At 36.5% G+C, this 24,440-nt stretch overlaps 1 protein-coding gene across 16 annotated transcripts in view; it reads left to right on the top strand.

The window, feature by feature from the left end:
* NOL4 (nucleolar protein 4) overlaps window positions 1-24,440 on the top strand; it is a 524,626-nt gene that overhangs the window by 467,279 nt on the left and 32,907 nt on the right. For 15 of the 16 annotated variants that reach the window (XM_077900412.1, XM_077900413.1, XM_077900408.1 and 12 more), the window contains one exon: window positions 3,313-3,493. In XM_077900412.1, the coding sequence (XP_077756538.1) occupies window positions 3,313-3,493 (181 nt within the window). Of the gene's footprint in view, window positions 1-3,312; window positions 3,494-16,176; window positions 16,384-24,440 lie in introns of those variants that run through there. The other variant, XM_077900409.1, reaches the window with a different exon arrangement.

Here is a 24,440-nt window from a genome sequence, read left to right as displayed (position 1 = left end):
ATTTTAAAAATAGCATCTTTAATAATATACATTCTATCACACAAAGAATCAGTGAGCAAATATTGTGGAGACAATGCCTTCTCCCTTTTTACTCATCATTAAGAAACGCCTCTCCAATAGGAGTGTATCTTATTGTCATTTTCCAAACACAGAAAAATAGACTGGGATGTTCAGAAGAGCCACCCATTCTGCCAAACTAGAAACTCAAAATCTATCATGTTGCCCAAGTTATTTTCAATCAACCAACTGGGAAGTTATGCTAGCAGTGGAATTGTGAGGCCAGCCCCTTCCCAAAGACCTCAGAATTGCTTTGAAGTATAGAACATTCTGCTTTCTTTCAGAGTTTCAGAAGCTACAGGTCTTTACAGAAAGAATACTACACAACCCAGTGGTTTTATTATGGAAATACGCTTTAGATGTGATAATTTGATGAAAGTAGACTAAAGCAAAGAAGGCCCAGTTTATGCATAAACTGTATTCTTCAATTATCTATATATACCTTCAATCTGTCTACATATATATTTATATATATATATATATGATTGATAATCTCTGTCTCCAGGCATGGAGGAGAAGGCACTCCTAGATGGGAGACCACTTCACTGCACTTTTATAAAAGACTTTTGGACACTAATGATGTGCTGTCATCATTGATTTGACCATTTTCCATTTACCCTGAACTGTAACATGCCATTGAAAAGACCATTGGTAACAGTTTCTAAGATTGTAATAGTTAACCATGTTTCTGTAACACTGATATTGCTTTATTAACAATTCTTGTTCACAGTAGCACTATAATTAGTATAATTATTTACCTAAGATGTACTTATTATGGTACATACTTTCAGTAACAAAAGATTCCTGGAAATATACTCTTCAATATTTTAGATTATTTAAGATCTCTTACTATCTGTAGTATAACATTACATCATAGTACCAGAAAAAAAATGCACATATATTGGTATGTTTCTAGGAAAAGTTTCTATTTCCAGGGGTAAATTTGGTGAAGGCCCAGTATCTCCATTCTAAAACCCACTGTCTTTGGATACTTTCAACTAGCAGAGTTACTTTCAAAAAAAAAAAAAAAAAGTCTGGAATTTTCTGACTTTACAGTCTAAATGGCAGAGCAGTGATACCGGCAAAATTTGATTCTATCTTAGTTTCCTCTTTAGTGCACTTTCTCCAGGAAAGTGTTATTCCAGAGATTACTAAGGTTTAAATGGCAAGAGGGAATTATAATCAGATATTCCAGTTCATACCCCAATTTAAGTCAGTTTATGTTTGGTTGCTTGTTTTTAAAGTGAATGCTCAGAAAATTCTTATTTTCAGTTTAGTTTACACAGAGGATTTTTTCCATTAATTTCAAAATCTTTCCTACCTAGAAATGAAATGATGAAATGCTCACAGATAATTTGTCTCAGTATAATGGTCAGAGTCAAATAGATCAGTTAGAGATAAAAAGATCAGAGGAGCTTGGGTGGCTCAGTTGGTTAAGCGTCTGCCTTCTGCTCAGGTCATGATCCTGGAGTCCCAGGATTGAACCTTGATTCAGGCTCCCTGCTCAGTGGAGTCTGCTTCTCCTTCTGACCCACCCCCCTTCTCGTGTGCACGCTCTCTCTCTCAAATAAATAAGATCAAAAGAACAAGAAGAAAATCAATACTGTATCATTCTGATAACTGGTGATGTTTTTACTACATGAAAGATTAGGATATTTCTGACTATAACAATACCACTGGGTACATAGGAGCAAACTTATTCCAGGTATCCTCTTTTTCTAGTACTTGGTGCCATTTAAAAAATGTATTTGAAAGTTACTTATTTCTCTAAACATGTACCCTAAACCTTAAAAGTTGCAAAATACTTCTGATTATGACAAAGATACTCCTAGGAATTCACTAGGAACCTGTTTATAATTCTTTCTTATAAAAAAAAAAAACATGAAGAATGCAGCAGGCAAGTGAAGTCATATATGTTGTATGCATTTTAGACTTTATATACTCAAAGCTGGAGAGAAATTCAACCTGTTTTACTATTTAAGACATATACAATTTATCACAAATCTTAATTTCATTGTCCTCTACAACTTGACATGGTTAGCAGTTTTGATGCACAGTTTGCAGACACTAGTGTAGTTTAAGAAAGGAAAAACAAGCTGAAAGGCCTGGGTTTATTTGGGTTTTGTTAGGCTGCTGTGCTGCACAAGATGGGCCTAGTGTGGAGTTAGCAGCACACAATCAGTTTTGCTATAATCATAAAATAAAAAGAGAGGCAGCAAGGTAGAGAAAGGGAGCCTGGGGTGAAGGGCAGGCAGGCACAGGCTGCAAAAAAGGATTTTAAGAAAGTTAACTTTGCAAATGTTTTTTCAACAAACTGTGATTTCTCTTCATGTATTTTTAAAGCCTACCTAGTTTTTTTTTTCTAATTTTTAATAAAATTTACCCTTCCAATGATTTCCAAGTGTATGGTACAAGATCATCAACCATATGCATGTTGTTGTGCAACAGACTCCCAGGCCACTGCCCTGATCCTGCACAACTGAAAATATACCCAGTGATCGACTCCCTATCTCCACCCTACCCCTCTTCCAGCCCCTCATAGCCACCGTTCTACATCCTGGTCTATGTGTGTGACTCTTTATATACCTCATTCGAGGAGAGTCATGCAAAATTTGTCTTTTGGGGACTGACTCATTTCACTTAGCATTATGTCCTCAGGGTTCATCCATACTGTGGAATGACAGTATTTCCTTCTTTTCTTAAAGCTGAATAATATTCCACTGTATTTATATACCACATTTTCCTTCTCTGTTCATCCTTCTGTAGACATTTAGGTGGCTTTCACCTCTGGGCTATTGTGAACAACTCTTTTCATGTAATTCTAAATTCAGTTGGAAATTGCAAATTGTTCTATCTCCAATTTGTCTTACGTTGTTACCTTGCTTTCCTTTCTTTTTTTAAAGAGATTTTTATTTATTCATGAGAGACACAGAAAGAGAGGCAGAGACATAGGCCAAGAGAGAAGAAGACTCCCTGTGAGGAGCCTGATGCGAGACTAAATCCCAGGACTCCAGGATCACGACTTGAGCTGAAGGCAGATGCTCAACCACTGAGCCATCCAGATGCCCCTCCATTTTTTTTTAGTTTTTGGCCAAGTTGTTGAAAATCTGTATATGTGCTGAGTTAATGATGTTGACCACAGATTTTTTATTTTTCCATATTCAATGCAGACATGTAGATAACAATGAGATAGTCCTGGTCAATGTGAAATAGCACTGTGATCTGACAAGTAATGGAATGCTGTTGTCCTTGCAGGACGAATCTGCTCCAGCTGACAAACAGTGTAAACCAGAGCCAGCCCAGGCCACTTACTCCACCTCAGCTGTATCAGGCTCCCAGGAGGTGTTGTACATCAACGGAAATGGGACCTACAGTTACCATAGTTACAGAGGGCTAGGCGGGGGCCTGCTCAATCTGAATGATGCTTCCAGTAGTGGTGAGTCTTTACTATTTATTGTGCTTTTTCTGTCCATGTGGGGATAGCAAATTCTCTAAATCTGAGAGGAAGAAATGAATTTACTGTGATAAGCAATAGTACCAATCTGCTAAAAACAAGACAGCTTAAATACATAACATTTGTCTCCCTCCAAGGATATTTCCCAATTGTCTTGCTGTTTCCAAAAGTAGCAGCACTATTATACAACTGAATACTTGATTTTTATACAAAAATCTCAACTAGAGAAATAACAATTTTTTAAACCAAATAGTTATACGTCCTTCCCCCAAAGCTGTAATGCACTATTCGTCAAGAATAATGACCTATTTTCTCAATGTTCAAAGAGGTTTTTAATTTGGAAAATGTGAGGCACCAGGAACTTTATTGACTTTATGAAACACAACTAGTCATATACCTAAGAACATACAAACAGAGACACCACATAAACAACCCGTGCACCCGTGGTTCTCCATGCTCCACCAGCAGTAAAGGGTTTACTGGAGGCAGCTCATACTGGCTCATGCTTGATAAAGTTTTAGGAATTTCTTGAGTCTATGTGCCAAAATGAGTTCCAAATGTGTAATATAAAAGGAATAAAATATATGGATGAATTTCTTATAACTGCATTGTAGGAAAAGTTTTCCTAAAGTATACTTAAAATCCGGGGGGGGGGGGGGAGTTCCATTTCATATACAAACACACACATACACACACTTTTTTATGACAGAAAACATTTTATACAAAGTAAAAAATAAATGACAAACTGGGAAAATTATTAGCTACCTATACTACAAAAGGTTAATAAGCCAATACATGAGGTTCTTCTGAAAGAAATACCCCAAAGTATATATAAAAAGAATAAGGCTAGAAAATGAAAACACAATTCCCAAAGAAAGCAATGCAAATGTCTCTTAAATATGGATAAATTTACTTAACCCCACTCACACCTAATAAGAGAAAAGCAGATTAGCAAAAATCCAAATATTTACACAATAATCTTTTGACAAGGCTGTGGGGGGAAATGAGGACTCTCATGCATAGTTTGTACAGTGCAAAAGTTGGGATGGAATTTGGCAGTATCTGGAAATGTTAAATATGCATTTACCATGCAGTCCAGCAATCTCTTTAGGAATCTCTTGTTAGGAATTTATCTCAAAAAGACATATGCACAAAGCTATCCATTGTAGTGTTATTTTTAAATGCAAGAAAAAGGGATTACCAATGAAAATGTCCAAAATAAAAATGTCCCATCAATTGATGGTTAGTTGATTCATTTTGAGTACATCCAAACAAGACAGTAACATGCAGCTATAAAAAGTGATGAAGAATCTCTTTATACCTCCAAATGCTGAAAAGCCCCTATAGTATGCTAATATTCATTAAAGAAGGATTTATATAATTAAAAAAAAGTTTGCATAGAGGCAGGAATGGGGGAGAACAGTATGGAGAAAGAAATACAAGCCAGAATTCTGTGATTATACTTGGTTTTTGTATTTTGTTTTATAAATTTAACTTTGAACAATTTAAATACATAATTATAAATGTAACTGATTTGAAAGAATTCCTGATATTGATATTGAAAGAATTCCTGATATTGAAAGAAAAATGATACAGATGAATTTTTATCTGCTTAATGAGTGGTTGGCATAACCTCCACACAGAACTTTTCCAAATGAGTTCAAAAACCATAATTTGACTCCATAGCATACAAGTCTATCATAAGACCTTTAACTATTTTCAGTAATCACATTATTATTTTGAGACTGTTTGTGCATGTGGTTTAAAACAATTTTACAATTATGTTGATACAGTGAAAGTTGGAATTTTTAGCAGGGACAAAGTAGATATAAATTTAAAAGCAATACGTTCAAGCAAAAGCTCCATAATCTTGTATTTGAATTGGTAGTATCAGTGAGAACTTAATTCATTATTTGTTAAAAAAAATGTTTCATTTTCTACTGAAAAGTGCCTGAAAATAAAGACCAATTTAAATTTGAATATTTGAATTAGGCTTTGTGAGCTTTTGACATATTTGGGAGGAAATTGCATTATTAATGTCAAAGGAGTATATACTCTAGAAAATCACTTACCCTTCTAATACTGGAAATATGCTCTGGGTGTGTTCAGGGGTACTCTGCTTGGAAGGCTGGGGCTCTTTGGTTCTGCTTTCAAATTAAAGGTGCTCTAAGGACAGGATCACAGAGCTTGCACTTGAATCAGTTGCCTCCAACTCAAAAGAGGGGTGCTTCAAGTGGAAGGGGGAAAAAAGGAAATTATCTTATTTTGAAAAGAAACTAAGTTTCAAGTGTTTTTCAATTTTTCCAAAGGCAATGAGTCTTCTTAGTTGTTTCCAAGTCTTATTTGTATTCATACAGCAAATCATCAGGAACAAGAAAGTTCAGTACTAAATAGGGACAACCCATAAACAGAAGCTGAACATTCCTTAGCCAATAAAGCTAGAAACTAACAATTCTTTTTAAATATTTGACATGGGAGGTAAGAACTGATAGTTTAGAACTCAACCACCAAATCAAAACATTTTTTAATAAATTTATTTTTTATTGGTGTTCAATTTACCAACATACAGAATAACACCCAGTGCTCATCCCGTCAAGTGCCCCCCTCAGTGCCCATCACCCATTCACCCTCACCCCCCGCCCTCCTCCCCTTCCACCACCCCTAGTTCGTTTCCCAGAGTTAGGAGTCTTTATGTTCTATCTCCCTTTCTGATATTTCCCACACATTTCTTCTCCCTTACCTTCTATTCCCTTTCACTATTATTTATATTCCCCAAATGAATGAGACCATACAATGTTTGTCCTTCTCTGATTGACTTACTTCACTCAGCATAATACCCTCCAGTTCCATCCACGTTGAAGCACATGGTGGGTATTTGTTGTTTCTAATGCCTGAGTAATATTCCATTGTATACATAACCACATCTTCTTTATCCATTCATCTTTCGATGGACACCGAGGCTCCTTCCACAGTTTGGCTATTGTGGACATTGCTGCTATAAACATTGGGGTACAGGTGTTCCGGCGTTTCATTGCATCTGTATCTTTGGGGTAAATCAAAACATTTTGAGGAAAAGTGTATTGACTGTAGATTTTACTGACAGAAACTTTGTTTTTTTAGACTAAAGTGGTCATTCATTTATTAATGTATTTAACATCAATACCAATCACTTACTGAGTCCTTGTGGTGCTTCATGTAATTTCCATTTATTCCTTACACAGTCCTCTGAGATATGTTTTGCAGTTTTGTGGAAGAAGTTTATAAAATTGAACTTGCCCCAACTTAAAAAAAAATAATGCTTAGGCACCACTTCCTTTTTTCTTAGAATGATTGAAACCCATTTTGTGAGGCTCAGAGACATTGAGTAGGATTTTCTCAAGGTCCCTCCTTAATAAAGGGAAAAGCCAGGATCTGAGCACAGGCTTTCTGACATCAGAAGCCACATTGTAAAGTAAACCACTTAGCTAACAATGTGTGCAAACAAGAAAGTACTGAAGTATGTGATTGCCTCTGGTAGGAACTAATCTACTTTTGTCTCCAGAGACCCTTCTATTCTGGACATTTTATACAATGAGTGAATAATACAATATGTGGTCTTTTATGTTGAGCATCTTTCATTTAGCATGATGTTTTAAAGGTTCATCTATATTATGGTATGAATCAGTACTTCACTCTTTTTTATTGCCAAGTAATGTTCCATTCCGTGGCTATGTCAGATATTGTTTAGCCATTCAGTTAATGGACACTTGGATTTTTTTCACTTTGAGGTTTCTATGAATAATGCTATAAACATTTGTGTACAAATTTGTGTATATGATTCTTTTGAGAATATACCTAGGAGTGGAATTGCTGGTTCATTCATATGGTAACTCTATGATTAACACTTTGAGGGAATAATAGACTGAATATGAGATATTTTTTTGTTATCAATCCTTAATACATTTTCTTGACTGTCTTGTAATATTTACAGTACAAGCTTGCACTTCTTTTATTGCTATTTCCTTTTGTGATGCTACTGCAGATGGAATGTTTTCCTTAAAATATTGTTCTATATTTTTCTATTTTTGGAAGAGTTTGTAAAGTAGTGGTATTCTTTAAATGTTTGGTAGAATTCAGGAACGATGATACCTGTGCCTGGGTTTTTCTGAGGGGTTTTGATCACTAATCCAGTCTCTTGTTATATTGTCTATTTCTTCTTGAGTCAGTTTAGGTAGTTTTATATATTTCCAGAAATTTGTCCATTTCAACTGAATTATCTAATTTACTGACACAGTTCATAGGATTCCTTTATAATCCTATTTTCACAAGCTCTGCTCCCTCTATAATTTCCGCTTCTAGTTATTTGAGTTCTCCTCTCTCTTCTGGGTGACGTTAGCTAAAGACTTGTCAATTTACTTGATCATTTACTTGGTCATTTCAAAGAGAAAGCTTTTAGCTTCATTTTTTTAAATTTATTTATTCAGAGAGAGAGAGAGAGAGAGGCAGAGACACAGGCAGAGGGAGAAGTGGGCTCCATGCAGGGAGCCCGACGCGGGACTCGATTCTGGGTCTCCAGGATCAGACCCCGGGCTGCAGGCGGCGCTAAACCGCTGCGCCACCAGGGGTGCCCGCTTTTAGCTTCATTTATTTTCTGTGTTTTTCTACCCTCTATTTCATTGATTTTTTACTCCCATATTTATTATTTCCTTCATCTTGCTTATACTAAGTTCAGTTTGTCCATAGTTTCCAGTTGAAAATAAATTGGAAAGTTAAGACATTTATTTGAAGCCTGCTTTTTCTTCATATGTAGCTAATTACAGCTATAAATTTCCTTCTAAGCATTGCTTTATCTGCATTACAAAGGTTTTGGTATATTGTGTTTTTGTTTTCATTCACTTTAAAGTGTTTTCTAATTACCTTTGTCATTTCTTCTTTGACCCACAAGTTATTTAGGGATATGTTGTTTAATCACCACTTATTTGTGAATTTCCCAAATTTATTTAATGATTTCTAATTTTATTCCACTGTGATTGGAATACATACGTTATATATTTCAATCCTCTCAAGTTAATTGAAGCTTGTTTTATGATCCAGCTTGTGATCTATCCTAGATAATGTCACATGTGTACCTAACAAAGATGTGTATCCTGCTGTTGATTGTTTGGCTGGTTGTAAATGCATATTAGGTCTCCTTGGTTTATAGTGTTGTTCTAATATTCTATATTCTTATTGATCATCTGCCTAGGTTTTATGTCCATTATTGAAAAAAGGTTATTGAAGTCTCCAACTACTGTTATTGAACTGTTTACTTTGCCTTCATTTCTAATAGTTTTGTTTCATTTGAGAATTTACCATTAGGCATATTTATTGTTTATATCATTATATCTTATTGATGGATTGACTCTTTTATCATTGTGAAATATCCCTCTTTATAACTTCTTACATCTATCTTGCCTAATATTAGTTATTTCTATAATATTGTGGTAGTCCTGAAAATGAAGACAAGAGGGCAAAACTTTGGATGAGGAAGTGACACATAAAAGAATATAGGACAGGGATCCCTGGGTGGCGCAGCGGTTTGGCGCCTGCCTTTGGCCCAGGGCGCGATCCTGGAGACCCGGGATCGAATCCCACATCAGGCTCCTGGTGCATGGAGCCTTCTTCTCCCTCTGCCTATGTCTCTGCCTCTCTCTCTCTCTCTGTGACTATCATAAATAAATAAAAATTTTTTAAAAAATGTTGTTTTCTTTAAAAAAAAAAAAGAATATAGGACAAATTGAGTATTTCTCACCTCTACTCAAATACTACCAAAATAATTTGTCATTTTTCCATAAAAGGCTGTGTAATTTTGGGAACCCAATGCCAAATGAAAAATAGGTCTTCTTATTTAAAAAGTAAGAATATCAAGATGATGATAACAGAGCATTACACAAGGCATGGGACTCTTTTGATCACAGGATCCTGTGGGACTATACATATTTCATGCCCCACTTTGCTCCTCTGACTTGTTAAGCAAATTGGAGGAAGCACTGTGTTTTCATGAAAAAGGCAGATAGTTACTGGTGAGAAGAAATATAATGAGAATAGTTTGAGTTTTTTGAGGAGAGAGGAGAGAATGTTGGAGCAGCTGCCAATGATGAGTCAATATTGAGAAGGAATTTAAAGGAAAAAATTTGCTATGAATTATTAATAAGTGGGGTGCCAAAATTTTTTCTTGCCCTTCAACTCATTCTCCACATAGGAACCAAAGTAAGTTTAAAGAAAAGAGAAATCTGATTACATCACTTATTATCTAAGCCCCTCCCCCCCTTTTTTTTTCATCTAAAACCCTTTTATAGCTCTCCTTGTTCCTGGAAAATGACCTTACCTACCACTTTATGCCTCAAGGTTCACTCACCTGAACTTTTCTTGGACTTGCCCTTTTCACCCTCATATCCATCATTTATTGCTCATCTTTTGAATCTTGAATTCCTGAAGTCTAGATTAAATATAGTCATAATTTTCATAGCATTCTTTGAAGCATGAACCACAGCACATGCACACACACACACACACTACACACTCCTAAACACATTCTTACACATATGTAATCACAATACATTGGTATCCACTCTTCAATTTTATTGCTCAATGCTACTCAAAAGCCACATTGGAAATCGAGTATAGATCCTTTATCAGATTCTAACCATACAAGTGGTTAGAAAGTAAGTTTTATAAATTGGCAGTTTAAATGTAGGTACTATGGTACTATGATGAAGTTTACCTCGTCTGTAAGTTACCCCTCCCACCAAAACCTATCATCGGATGATAGGCCTAAGGGGATTTGAGAAATAATTCAATAGAAACCTCTTTATTTTTAAAAGGCTATAACAAAATAAGCCAGAAAAGTAAGGTGACTTGCTCAAGGTCACACAGGCTGACTTTTTTGGTTATTGGATTAATACATCTTTTGGTTTTTGTGTGTTGCTATAAAGATCTCTTAAGGACACAGTAAAGAACAACTTTGAACAATTCAGACTGTGTACTGTAGCAAAAAAACAGGAGTAGCAGAATAACCAGTGTGGTATGCAACAAATTTAAAATGAATGGCTTTCTTTGAGCATTGTTTTTGGGATAAGTGTAATGGAGTTTTTGGGTTTGGTTTTATTTTTTTTAAAGAGGCAAAAGACTAGTCTTGGCAAATAACAACTTCAGGATTAAACCAGGGAAAATTTTTCTACCTTGTGTCTGAAAAATAAGCTATAGTAATGGTAGCAAGGCAAATGGTTAATTTCAGGTTGTGAAGGAGCTCTAAATAATTTTTTTTTTTCCCAAAGGCACATCCTACCTGTAACACTGGTAATGGCTACTGCTATTTTGATAGTGTTTAGTTTTTGCTTGTTTTAAGCACAGAATGGAAGCTTGATTCAGGTCCACAATTTCCTTTATTTGGGGACTTTCTTTATAAATTCTGGAAACCCCTAACATATTTTGACTTTTAAAAATGGTATTATCCTTAGCTTATTTCTTCAATTTTAAGACATTAGAATAATCATTCCCTGTAACAGATTTGGAGCTGTGGAGAAAGAAACTATATACATATACATAAATCTTGAGAGCTAAAAAGGACATAGCAGAAGATTAGCATTATATGAGATGCCAGCATCAAATCTGATGGCTGACAACTCCAGTTACTCTAAATTTGAGAATTCTTGATTTTAGGATTTGTGGAGATCTTCTGAGAAGTGTTGAACAGAGCAGCAACTTTCAAGATGCAAAGGTGAATTAGCTACACATCTGAATTTATAAAGCAGATGAAGACAATTAGAAGTTAAATCATTAAATGGGAAGCATGATGTGGATTAGCTATCCAAATAGGAAGGCAAAGATTGAAGGAGATACAATGTTTGTAAAACCTTCTAGGCTAACATAATAAGAATATGAACCCTGTAGATTGTGCTACATTCAAAAAGAGCATGAGGGTAAAAGAATGAGAAAGGAAGGCTACCTTAACAGCATTTGGACTTAAAGAGTCCAAAGATTTAAGAACTTTGGATTCTCATTTTCAAATCACTTTCTTAATTTCTTTTGTAATTTATTTGGGCTGCTGCTATAACAAAAATACTATAAACTGAGTAGCTTAAACAACAAACCTTTATTTCTCAGAGTTCTGGACGCTATGGAGTCCAAAGTTCCAGTGCTGGGCAGATTTAGTATCTGGTGAGAACCATTTCCTGGCTCCTAGTGGACCACCTTTTCTCCATGTCCCCACACAGTAGGATGAGTGGGGCCTCTCTGATAAAGGCACTCCTCCCACCCTTAGAACCCAACCACCTTCCAAAGGTCTTACCTCCACATACCATTACACTGGAGATTAGGTTTCAATATATGAATTTTGAAAGAAAGGTGAACATTCAGTCCAGAGCAAGCACTTAAAGAAAAACAAAGTTGAGTAAAGGCAGAATCACTGACCTCAAGGAACTTCCAGATCAAAATGAGATAAAATTTTCTTCCTCTCCTTGGGCAGCCCCGTTGGCTTAGCAGTTTGGCCCTGCCTTCGCCCCGGGATGTGATCCTAGAGACCCGGGATCGAGTCCCAAGTCGGCTCCCTGCATGGAGCCTGCTTCTCCCTCTGCCTGTGTCTCTGCCTCTCTCTCTCTCTCTCTCTCTCCCTCTCTCGCTCTCCCTCTCCCTCTCTCTCTGTCTCTCTCATGAATAAATAGGTAAAATCTTTTTAAAATTTTTCATTTTCTTTCTCTTCTTGTGTAAATATCAGAATCCTTTAAGATTCTGATGAAGTAGTACTTCCTTGGGGAATCCTTACTGTACCTTGCCACCCTTCCACCCTTTTGGAGAACAATTATTCTCCTGCTTATGTTTCTATTCTAGCATTTGTCTCATTGAATCAAGACATAGGTTTTCAAATATTTTCCCTAGATAGACGTGTACTCCTTGAAAGCAGAAACTCTGTCTTGCTCTCTATTGCATCCCGTGAATAAACATAAGTGCTCAACCATATTGGCTTAATGAATAATAAATTCTTAAAAATAGAACACTTGCTAAAGAAGTGAAAAAGGTGCAAACTGAATTATTTATGTATATTGGATGGTACGGGTGAGGGTTTATTTTAAATAAAGCAAAGGAATGAGAAGCAAGAAGAAAGACAAAACTGAATTTGGAGATTCTGTGGGTGAAAGAGGGAGACTCCATGAAGTTTTACTAATTGATTAATTTTGAGGGTAATAACAATAGGAAAAACTTGCCCCTGTTGGAGACTTCATAGCAAGGAAAGGGTGCCCTTCAAATCCTTTGTTAGCCAACCTCCATTTGTTTAGAGCTGGCAAGGGTCTGCACCCAACAATCCAAATTTTCAAGTTGGAGTGTTATCAAAATGACAGCAGTTACAATTTGTATAAAGAATTTATTCAAATTATCAAACTGAAATGAGAAGCAAGCAAGCAGCCAATCCTCTCGTTATTATCACATCCAATTACATGGGACTTTGGAAAGCTTTCTTTCTATCAGGAAGTTCACACTGAGCTTTCTAAAGAGGGCAATTGCGGTTTGCTGCAGTTATCCATTGGATCTCTTGAGTCTAAATTATATGCATAATGCATAAGTTAACTACTGATGTTTCCTCTCCACAAACTCCATTGGGCAGACTTTTCAATTTGTTTTTCAACTCTGATATAAACTGGGCTGATATACAGACCGAAATTTAACAAGACCAAATTGTAGTAATAATGACCCATAATAACTAACATTTGTGTGGCAATTTCTAGTTTGCCTGAATCTTTACATCCATTATCTTTTTTGCTCCTCACAAATATTCAGGGTTGTTGGCTGTCAAGATGCTTTGGATCAGAACCTATAATTATGAGTCTAAGGAAGCTTGGCCATAAGTTTCACTACCATTCTAAAGCCCATTGATAGTGATATGCCTGGCTTTGTATATGGATATTGCTGCCCCTCGGCATCAACATTTTGAAACATCACTTGTCATCTGAAATTTTCAGAGGAGACCTTCTATTCATGTGCTGTCTTCACTTCTCATCTATCACTCACTCTTCAATCCACAATAGCAGGCTTCTCCTCCACCATTTTGCTGAAACTGGTCAGGTCAAGTTTATCAATGATTTTACTTGTCAAACCATAGATGATTTTTCCCTTTATCTTACCAGGTTTCTTGGGTATATTTGTATCTGTTGATGATTAGAGACTTGAAGCATCCACCTTTTTGGCTCCCATGATAATATACTCTCATGTCACTTTGCTCCTCAGATGATTCTTCTCTCACTGTATTCCTGGGCTTTCTCTCTCTACTCATGCCCTCCATACTGGGATTCTCCTAGCATATCCTGCTCTTGTCTCTTTACTTATCTTGTTCTGCACACTGCTTAAAGGTGAGCCTACCAGCTCTTGTGGTTTTAGAATATGCCAAAAGTGGTATATCTCACCCCTATTTCACCCTGAGCTTCAGATTTTATATCAAGTTGTCTACCAGATAGCCAAGAAAATATAGACATCCCAAGAAAATTCACATTCAGTTATTTAACAATGAATTCTTCATCTTGATACCTTCTATTGCCTGTCTCAGGCTGCCTCATTCAGGAATGCCCTTCCCTGGACCTGACTCATGACAGCTCTTGTTCTCATTGATAATTTTCTGGTTGCCTCCCCCACTTAAGTTTTCTTCCTATATGTTCCCATAATGCCATGGGCATACTTCTTATTTAACCTGTTAAATGCTCTTCTCTATACTGGACAGGCAAGGTGATTTTTTTTTTTTTTTTACTAACATAACACCAGCATCAATAAATAATAGGTTTATATTTATGCTCAACGAATATTGAGCAGATAAATGACTCAGGAAGAAATTGTTCTGGAACGCCTGGGTGGCTCAGTGGTTGAGCATCTGCCTTTGGCTCAGGGCATGATCCCAGGGTCCTGGGAGAGTCTCACAGCCCCCTTCTCCCTCTGCCTATGTCTCTGCCTCTCTCTGTGTGTGTCTTGTGAATAAATAAATTTAAAAAAAGAAAGAAAGAAATTGTTCCAATAAAATATTACTTCTTTAGAGAACTTAAATCCTATTGAGCATAGTAATCATCAGTTGAGGATGTCTTCTCTGTTTCTCTCAATACCCTGAAGAGTACAATACTGGAAGAAGAGAAGTGTTTTCATATCAAACATTTCAGACAAATGTTTTGAAATACACATATTCCATTTCAAAATGTATTCAGCTTTAAGTTCCCTGATTCAAGAGAGAAATGTTTACGTAGTTGTCCGGGGAACTGGCAAGGTGCTCTTTATACATTTACCTTATCCTCATAATGACTTGTTCTGGTTCATGAGCCGAATGCAAAGTGGTACAGAGGCATGGGGGAGGGATTCATCATCATCCTGCTCCAATAGACCAGCTGGCTGTTTCTGTTGTGTGAAAAATACATTAGATGTATTATGTAAAATTGTGTACATAATGATTTTACAAAGTAGAACCTAAAAGTGATTCACAGAAGTTAAGCAATCCCCTATGGTTAATTTGTATGTAGTTTACACAATGGAAAGATCTACATGATGATAACATATGTGAAAAAAGATGATCGTATGATCTAATTGAAATAAACATAATTAGGAATATGCTGTTATTATATCTCAATAGTTTCAAAACACCTGAGTTTTCAAAGCACGTTCTATAACTTCATTTGCAGAGGGAGATTGTACCATCACAGTATCCAGCTTGTGACTATTCTTAGAAAGCCCATTTCCTCCATGTGAATTCCTTTGATGACATATCTTAATTCATATATTTCCCTACTTTAAACTCTACTCATTTGTATCCTTATTTTTAAGTTTCTCAATGTCTGTACTATCCAATATAATAGCCACTAATCACATGTGTCTATTCAAATTAAGTAAAATTAAGTAAAATTTAAAAAGTCAGTTTCTCCATCACACTGGGACACATTTCAAGTTCTCAGTTGCCAAAGTGGTGAGTGGCTACTTAAATAGCACTGAAGAACATTTTCATCACCACAAAAATTTCTGTTGGACAATGCTTATTCCAGACCCTAATCTTCTCACCTTGCACCATTTTATTGGCTTTTGGAGGGTTTTATTATTGCAGAAAACTTTTTCTACATTTATTCCATCAAGCTCCTTGTGTTTAATTATATATGTATTTTTCACTTCTCAATAAAATATGTGGGGTCAATGAATAACCTTATGGAAACTTAAATGACAATTCTTAAATAATGCTTTTAATTCAGACTGCTCAGCTTTTAAATGACTTGCAGTCATTTTAGGGTTCTGAGAAAAGCTAATAGGTTGCAACATAAGTATTGAAAACCTTTTTGGCAGAAGCTGGCATTGCTTTAAAATTACAAACAAGATAAAAATTTTTAAAGATTTTATTTGAGAGAGAGTGTGTGTGCCTACAAACTGGGAGTGGGGTGGGGGCAGAGGGAGAGGGAAAAGCAACTTTCCTTCTAAGCAGGGAGCCAGACCTTGGACCTGAGAGATCATGAGCTGAGCCCAAGGCAGATGCTTAACTGACTGAGCCACCCAGGCACCCCAAAACAAAACAAATTTTGTAAGAGTTTCATTGTGATAGAATTTCAAATAGTGTAACATTTAGAGAAAGCAGCTCAAGATGAAAATGTTTGAAATGTGACCACAGTTTTGCCACTGAGTTCATTCTATTTTTTCAGGTTTTCCCACATGTACCATGATGATAACCATGAGTGGAAATTATGTTAATCAGCTGCTGGATAATTCAAAGGAAAATGATATGAATTACCTGCAAAATAAACTGAAGCGTCTCTCAGTTTATCTGATCAAGTCTTCAAATCTTGCAGCAGGTGTTCTTTAGGTCAGGGAGCTTCAGAGAAAGGGCTTGGAATAAAAGAAGTGAGTGGCCCTGTGTTTTCCCTGGACTGCCAAGCACTTGTAATGGTGTTACAGCTCCATATTGAGCAGGCTTTCTGGCAGCAGCTTCCTAAAAGCCCTTCTTTACAGTAAAATGGATCTTTACTGACTCCTAAGATCCTTTTATTTCATGTTGTGTTTGTGCCTACTCACTGAAGGGAAGGGATGAAAAGACAACTCCATTAGGATTCTGGGACCTCCCTTTTTGAGGCTGCCAGGATCCTCTTCAGGGGCTTTCCAGGTGGTATGAGTTCCTAATGGTTGGCTGGGCTCATTTTCCTTATACAACCTCCTTTGAACTTTGACATATCCTCTGGGGATCTTTCTGAACAAACCAGTTAAATTTCACTAGCTTCATCAGCCCACTGCTACTCAGGAAGGAACTCTTTGGGGAGTTCAGAATGTTCTACTTTTCTAGGAAGTGAGAAGTATCACTCTCTGTATGAAAATTGAATTAGCCATTTTCTACATTCCTCTTTCCTGGGTTCAGGTACTGATGCACCTTCCTGAAATAGGCACCAGGCTTCTCCCCGGCCTCACTAGAGATCTTGGGTCTGTCTGCCTGAATCACTCCAAGAGGGTAGGAAGGCCAGAGTTGCCTTATTTTTTTCTCATTCATGTTAACACATTGCAAATGCCAAATATGATTACAGTTACAATGCTAATATTTCCTTTTGTGGTTTCAAGGCACACAGTCATATTAATAGCCACTTGGCTCTTGACTGTCTGAGAGTCCTACTTCCATCCACATACCACTGCTGGAACTAGTGTGAGTTCACAGAGTGCAAACTGCTTCCTGTGCTGCTCCACTCATTCAGATTCCAAATTAACAAATGAGGAATGTGTGGTGACTGACAATTCTGGCCAAAATCTCAGTGGTCTCAAGGCAAAAAGAAATTCTCTCCGGTGATTAAACTCATTAGGGAATATAATCTTGTTGAGTACAGTAGTCCCCCCCCTTATCCCAAGGGTTATTTCCAAGAACCCCTATCGATGCCTGAAACTGCAGATAGTACTGAACCCTATAGATACTATGGTTTTTTCCTATATACCTTTGATGAAGTTTCATTTGTAAATTATATTTTAAAGTTTATAAATTTAGTAATTTATAAATAAGGCATAGTTAGAAGTTAACAATGACTAATAAAACTGAATAATGATACAGTATACTGTAATAAGTGTTATGTGAATGTGATTGCTCTCTCTCAAGGGAGCTTATTTTACCATCCTTACCCTTCTTGTGATGGTGTTAGATAAAATGCCTATGTGCGGAGGTGAAGTGAGGTGAGTGACATAGGCATTGTGACATTAGCATTAAGTTACTATTGACCTTCAGATGATATCTCAAAAGGAGGATCATCTACTTCCAGATGAAACTGACCGGAAGTAACTGAAACCTCGAGAAGGGAAACTATGGATAAGGAAGGACTGTTGTGCTCCGAATGTATCCAAAACCAATTTTTACACTACTTAAATCTAGACCATTTTTCTGGTTCCTGTTTCTGGAAATATAAGTTACTCTATTGTTCGGGGGGGGGGCAATATTGTAGGAATAAACATATATTATTTTTAAAATTTTAATTCTGGGATAATATAACATACAGTGTTATATCAGTTTCAGGTGTACAATACAGTGAGTCAACAATACTATACTCAGTGTTCATCATGCTAAGTGTACTCTTAAACCCCTTCACCTATTTGCCCATCCTCCCACCCACCTCCGCTCTGGCAACAATCAGTTCTCTATATTTAAGGGTCTTTTTTGTTTGTTTCTTTGTTTTGTTTCTTAAATCCACAAATGAGTGAAATCATATGGTATTGTATTTCATAGACTTTTTTCACTTAACATTATACCCTCTAGATCCATCCATGTCATTGCAAATGCCAAGATTTCATTCTTTTTTTATGGCTGAGTTATATATTCCATTGTTTAGATATACCACTTCGTTACAGATTCACCAATTGATGGACACATAATTTGGCTATTGTAAATACTGTGGCAGTAAACATAGGGATGTGTGTAACCCTTTGAATTAGTGTTCTTATATTTCTTTTAGTAAGTAACCAGTAGGGTGATTACTGGATCCCAGGGTAATTCTATTTTTAACTTTTTGAGGTCCCTCCATACTATTTTCCACAGTGGCTGCACCAGTTTGCCTTCCCACCAACAGTGCAAGAGGGTTCCTTTTTCTCTACATCCTTACCAACACTTGTTTCTTGTGTTTTTGATTTTAGCAATTCTGACAGGTGTAAGTTTTGATTTTTGATTATAGTTTTGATTTTCATTTCCCTGATGATGAGTGACGTTGAGGATCTTTTCATGTGCCTGTTGGCCATCTGTAGGTCCTCTTTGGAGAAACATCTACATGTCTTCTGACCATTTTTAATTAGATTATTTTGTTGTTGAGTTGTGTAAGTTCTTCATATATTTTGGATACTAACCCTTTATTGGACATGTTATTTGCAAATATCTTCTCCCATTCAGTAGGCTGTCTTGTCTTTTAGTTTTGTTTTGTTTCCTTCACTGCACAGAAGCTTTTTATTTGGATGTAGTCCCAATAGTTTATTTTTGCTTTTATTTCCCTTGCCTCAGGAGATATATCTAGAAAAACATTGCTATGCTAATGTCAGAATAATTACTGACAAAAAAAAATTACTGCCTATGCTTTCTTCTAGGATTTTTATGGTTTCAAGTCTCACATTTAGGTCTTGAATTCATTTTGAGTTTATTTTTGCATATGTTGTTAGAAAGTGGTCCAGTTTTCCCAATACTATTTGTTAAAGAGACTTTTCCCATTGTATCTTCTTGCCTCTTTTGTCAAAGATTAATTGACCATATAACCATGGGTGTATGTCTAGCTAACTGTCTTACTGATTTATGTGCCTTGTGTGTGTATGCGTGTGTGTGTGCGCACGTGTGCCAGTACCATAGTGTTCGGGTTACTGTAGCTTTGTAGTGTATCTTGATACCTGGTATTGTGAGACATTTAGTTTTGTTCTTCTTTTCAAAATTGCTTTGACTACTAATGGACTTTTTGGTTCCATACAAATTTTAGAAGTATATGTTCCAGTTCTGTGGAAAATGCTATTGGCATTTTGATAAGGATTCCATTAAAACTGTAGATCGCTTTGAGTATGGACAGTTTAACAATATTTGTCATCTCAATTCGTGGACATGGAATATCTTTCCATTCTTTTGTGTCATTCAATTTTTTTCATGAATGTTTTAAAGTTTTCAGAAAATGAGTCCTTTATGTCCTTGATTACATTTATTCATAAATATTTCACTTTTTGGTACAGTTGTAAATGAGACTGTTTTCTTAGTTTTCTGCTACTTCATTATTAGTCTCTAGAAATGGAACAAATTTCTGTATATTGATTTTGTATCCTGCAACCTTACGGAATTCATTTGTCACTTCTAGCAGTTTTTTGATGGCGTCTCCAGGATTGCCTAATATGTATATTAGGTCATCTGAAAATAGTCATAGTTTTGCTCCTTCCTTACCAATTTGGATGTTTTTAATTTATTTTCCGTGATTGATTAAAATAATCAATATTTTAATTGATATCTACAGCTATGATATCCATTACTGTGTTGAATAAAAGTAGTGAAAGTGGACATCCTTGTTTTTTTCCTGACCTTAGAGAAAAACCTCTCAGTTTTTCACCATGAAGTGTAACATTAGCTGTAGGTTTTTCATATATGGCCTTTATTATGTTGAGGCATGTTCCCTCTCAGCCTACTTTGTTGTACATTGTCAAATGCTTTCTTCATCTATTGAAATGATCATATGGTTTTATCCTGACTCTTGTTGATGTGATATATCACAATGATTGATATGTAAGTATTGAACCACCCTCACCACCCTGGATTCAATCACCACGTGATTGTGATGAATGATTTTTTTAAAAATATATTGTTGAATTCAGTTTGATAATATTTTGTGGAGGATTTTTTACATCTATGTTTATCAGAAATACTGGCCTATAGTTTTATTGTTTTGTAGTGTCTTTATCTGGTTTTGGTATCACAGGGTAGTGCTAGCCTGGAAGGTTTCCTTTCTCTTCTATTTTTTTTTAGAATAGTTTGAGATGAATAGGTATTGATTCTTCATTAAATGTTTGGCATAATTCACCTGTGAAGCTGTCTGGTCCTGGACTTTTGTTTATTGGGAGTTTTTTTTATTACTGATTCAGTTTCATTGCGGGTAATTGGTGTTTTCTTTTTCTTTCTTTTTTTTTTAAAGATTTATTTATGATAGAGAGAGAGAGAGAGAGAGAGAGAGAGAGGGGCAGAGACACAGGAGGAGGGAGAAGCAGGCTCCATACCGGGAGCACAATGTGGGACTCCATCCCGGGACTCCAGGATCGCGACCTGGGCCAAAGGCAGGCGCCAAACCGCTGAGCCACCCAGGGATCCCCCTAATTGGTGTTTTCAAATACCTATTTGTTTCTGATTCAGTTTAGGAATTTATCCATTTCTTCTATGTTGTCAAATTTGTTGGCATATAATTTTGCATAATATTCTCTTATTATCCTTTGTATTTCCGTGGTGTCAGTTGTTATTTCTCTTCTTTCACTTCTGATTTTGAGTCCTCTAATCGAGGAGTCCACCTCAGGTTTATTAGTTTTGTTGATATTTTCAAAGAACCAGCTTCTGGTTTCATTAATTCATCCTATTGTTTTTCCAGTTTCTATTTTGTTTATTTCTATTCTAGAATTTATTATTTTGTTCCTTCTATGGTATGGGTTTTGCTCTTTTTCTAGCTCCTTTAGGTGTAAGGTTAGGTTGGTTGGTTGAGATGTTTCTTGCTTCTTGAGGTAGGCCTGTGTAGCTATAAAACTTCTCTCCTAGAACAGCTTTTGCTGCATCTCAATGATTTTGGACTATTGTGTTTTCATTTTCATTATCTTGATGTATTTTTCAATTTCTCCTTTGATTTCTTGGTTGATTGATTTATTGTTTAGTAATATGTTATTTAACCTCCATGTATTTGTGTTCTTTCCAGATTTTTTCTTGTGGTTGATTTCTAGTTCCATGACATTGTAGTTAGGAAAGATAGATGATATAACTTTGATCTTTTTTAATTTGTTGAGATTTGTTTTGTGGCCTAAATGTGATCTATTCTGGAGAATGTTCTGCATGTGCTATTTTAGGATGGAATGTTTTGAATATATCTGTCAGATCCATCTGGTCCAATGTGTCATTCAAAGCCACTCTCCTTGTTGATTTTTCTTTTGGGATGATCTAACCATTGATGTAAGTAGGGTATTAAACACCCCTACTATTACTGTGTTACTATTGGTGACTTTCTTTGTTTATTATTAGCAGCTTTATATATTTGGATACTCCCACATTTGGTACATAAGTATTTACAATTGTGTCTTTCTGTTGGATATTCTTATGATTATATAATGTCCTTCTTTGTCTGTTGTTACAGTCTTTGTTTCTATTTTGTCTGATACAAGTTTTGCTACCCCAGCTTTCTTTTCACTCCCATTTGCATAATAAATACTTTACCAGCATCCCTTCACTTTCAATCTCCATGTGTCTTTAGATCTGAAATGAGTCTCTTGTAGGCCCCATATAGTTGGGTCTTATTTTTTTTTATCCATTCTGTCAACCTATGTCTTTTTTAGTGGAGCATTTAGTCCATATACATTCTAAGTTATTATTGATACATACATATATATTGCCATTTTATTACTTGTTTTATGGTTGCTTTTCTAGTTCTCAGTTCCTTTTTTCTCTTGCTCTCTTCTCTCATGGTTTACTGGCTACTTTAGTGATATAACTGAATTCCTTTCTCTTTTAGTTTTTTTTTTAATTTATTATTGGTTTTTGATTTGTCATTACCATTAGGTTTATAAATAACATCTTATGCATATAGCAGTCTATATTAGGATGATGGTCACATAAGTTTGAGCCCATCCTAAGAGCACTAAATTTATACCCTCCCCCAAACATTTTAGATATATGGTGTCATACTTTATATCTTTATATATTTTGAATTCCTTGACTGATTTTTTAGGTATACTTTTACTGCTTTTGTGCTTCCTATCTTCCTTACTCCTAACGTATGATTTTTCCTTGCCACTCAGAGTCCCCCTTAACATTTCTTGTAGGGCTGGTTTGGTGGTCATGAATTCTTTTAATTTTTGTTTGCTTGGGAAATTCTTTCTTTCTCTTCTTATTAGAAGCCTTTCTGGATAGAGTATTTTTTCCCTTTCAGAACTTTGAATATATCATGTCACTCCCTTCTGGCCTGCAGAGTTTCTGCTGTAAAATAAGGTGATGGCCTTAAAGGTTTTCCCTTGTAAATGTAACTGTTTTCTCTTGCTGCTTTTATTTATTTTTTTTTAAGATTTTACTTATTCATGAGAGACAGAGGGGGGGGGGGCAGAAGGAAAAGGAGGCTCCATGCAGGGAGCCCGACATGAGACCTGATCCTGGGTCTCCAGGATCACGCCCTGGGCTGAAGGTGGCACTAAACCACTGAGCCACCCAGGCTGCCCTCTTGATGCTTTTAGAATTCTCTCTTTGTCACTACTGTTTGCCACGTTAAATACTAGGTGTCTTGGTGTAGACCTCCTTGGATTGATTTTGTTGGGGGCTCTCTGTGCCTCCTTGATCTGGATTTTTGTTTCCTTCACCTGATTCAGGATGTTTTCAGCTGTTTCTTCAAATATATCATATGCCCCCTTTTTACTCTCTTCTACTTCTGGGAAACCTATAATGTGAATGCTATTATGTTCAATGGTGTTGCTGAATTCCCTTAATCCATTTTCATTTTTTATTACTCTTTTTTTTTTCTCTTTCCCATTCAGCTTGATTTCTTTCCATTATTTTGTCCTCCTGGTCATGAATTTGTTCTTCTGCTTTTTATAGTTTATTCTACTGAGTGTGTTTAATTCAGTTAACTGAGTTTTTCTTCTCTTATTGGTTCTTCTTTATGTTCGCCCTTTGTTGAGGGTCTCACTGAGGTCCTCCATTCTGGTTTTCAAGTCCAGTGAATATCTTTATGACCATTACTTTAAATTCTCTGTCAGGCATATTATTTATATCTTTTTCATTTAGCTCTCTTGCTGTGATTTTGTCCTTTTGTTCATTTGGGACTTATTCCTCCATATCCTTATTTTGGCTAACTCTCTGTGACCATTTCTGTGTGTTAGGAAAGTCAGCTACATCTCTTGTTTTTAAAAGCAATGGCCTTATGGAGAAGAGGTACTGTAGCGTCCTATAGTCAGTGTCCCCTGGAGAACCTGGTGCTTTGGAGTTGTTTCCTATATGTGTTGTGTACACCTTACTATGTGGCTGAGCCCCATTTGCATTCATTCCAGTCACCTACCATGGCTCTTTCTGCCTGTTGTAGGCAGGGTTTGGTCCTTGTGTTAATAGCCCAGTTTGGGGCTGCCTTTGGCTTAAGTTAAGTCAGACCAAGCATTGCCAAATCTGTGGTAGCACCAAACTGCAGGGCCGTCTCCCTATATTCTCCTCTGTAAAGCTTTTGTTGGTGGACAGGGCCCACAGTCAGACCAGACATCTGTCCCCAGCCCACTGTTATGATTGCAGTTGAATTGGTGTGGTTGGTTAGTTATCTTCCCCTCTCCCTGAGGCAGGAGTCACTTTTGAGTGTTTCTGTACCCTGTGAGGCTTATGTCACCTCTTTGGATGGTCTCCTGCCAAACTCATATTGGATAGGGCATGTCCACAGGAGAATGTGGGGGCAAAGTGCCATGGTGCCAGTAAGGTCTGCACTAGTTTAGTGTGGGAGGGGACCCATAGCCCTGTGGGAAAATTCCTGCCCAGACTGAGATGGAAGGGGTAGGGCATGCTGTTGGCAGGCTAGGTGGAAAGTTCCCACTGTCCTGGTTCCCACAGGGGTCCATGTCACCATAAAACAAGGTGAGTCTAGGATCTTCCTAGATTGCCATCTTCTCTAGAAGTCAGTCATGTTTTCTAAATAATTTGTTCTTAAAAATATATTTATAAACAGTTTATCCAAAATTGTGAGAGATGTCATACTGTTTATTTTTTGTGTGATCT

Source organism: Canis aureus, chromosome 6 (genome assembly GCF_053574225.1).
Source record: "Canis aureus isolate CA01 chromosome 6, VMU_Caureus_v.1.0, whole genome shotgun sequence".
NCBI classification, from domain to species: domain Eukaryota; kingdom Metazoa; phylum Chordata; class Mammalia; order Carnivora; family Canidae; genus Canis; species Canis aureus.
The sequence above is the reverse complement of the archived record's forward strand: the minus strand, read 5'-3'. Positions and strand labels throughout refer to the sequence as shown.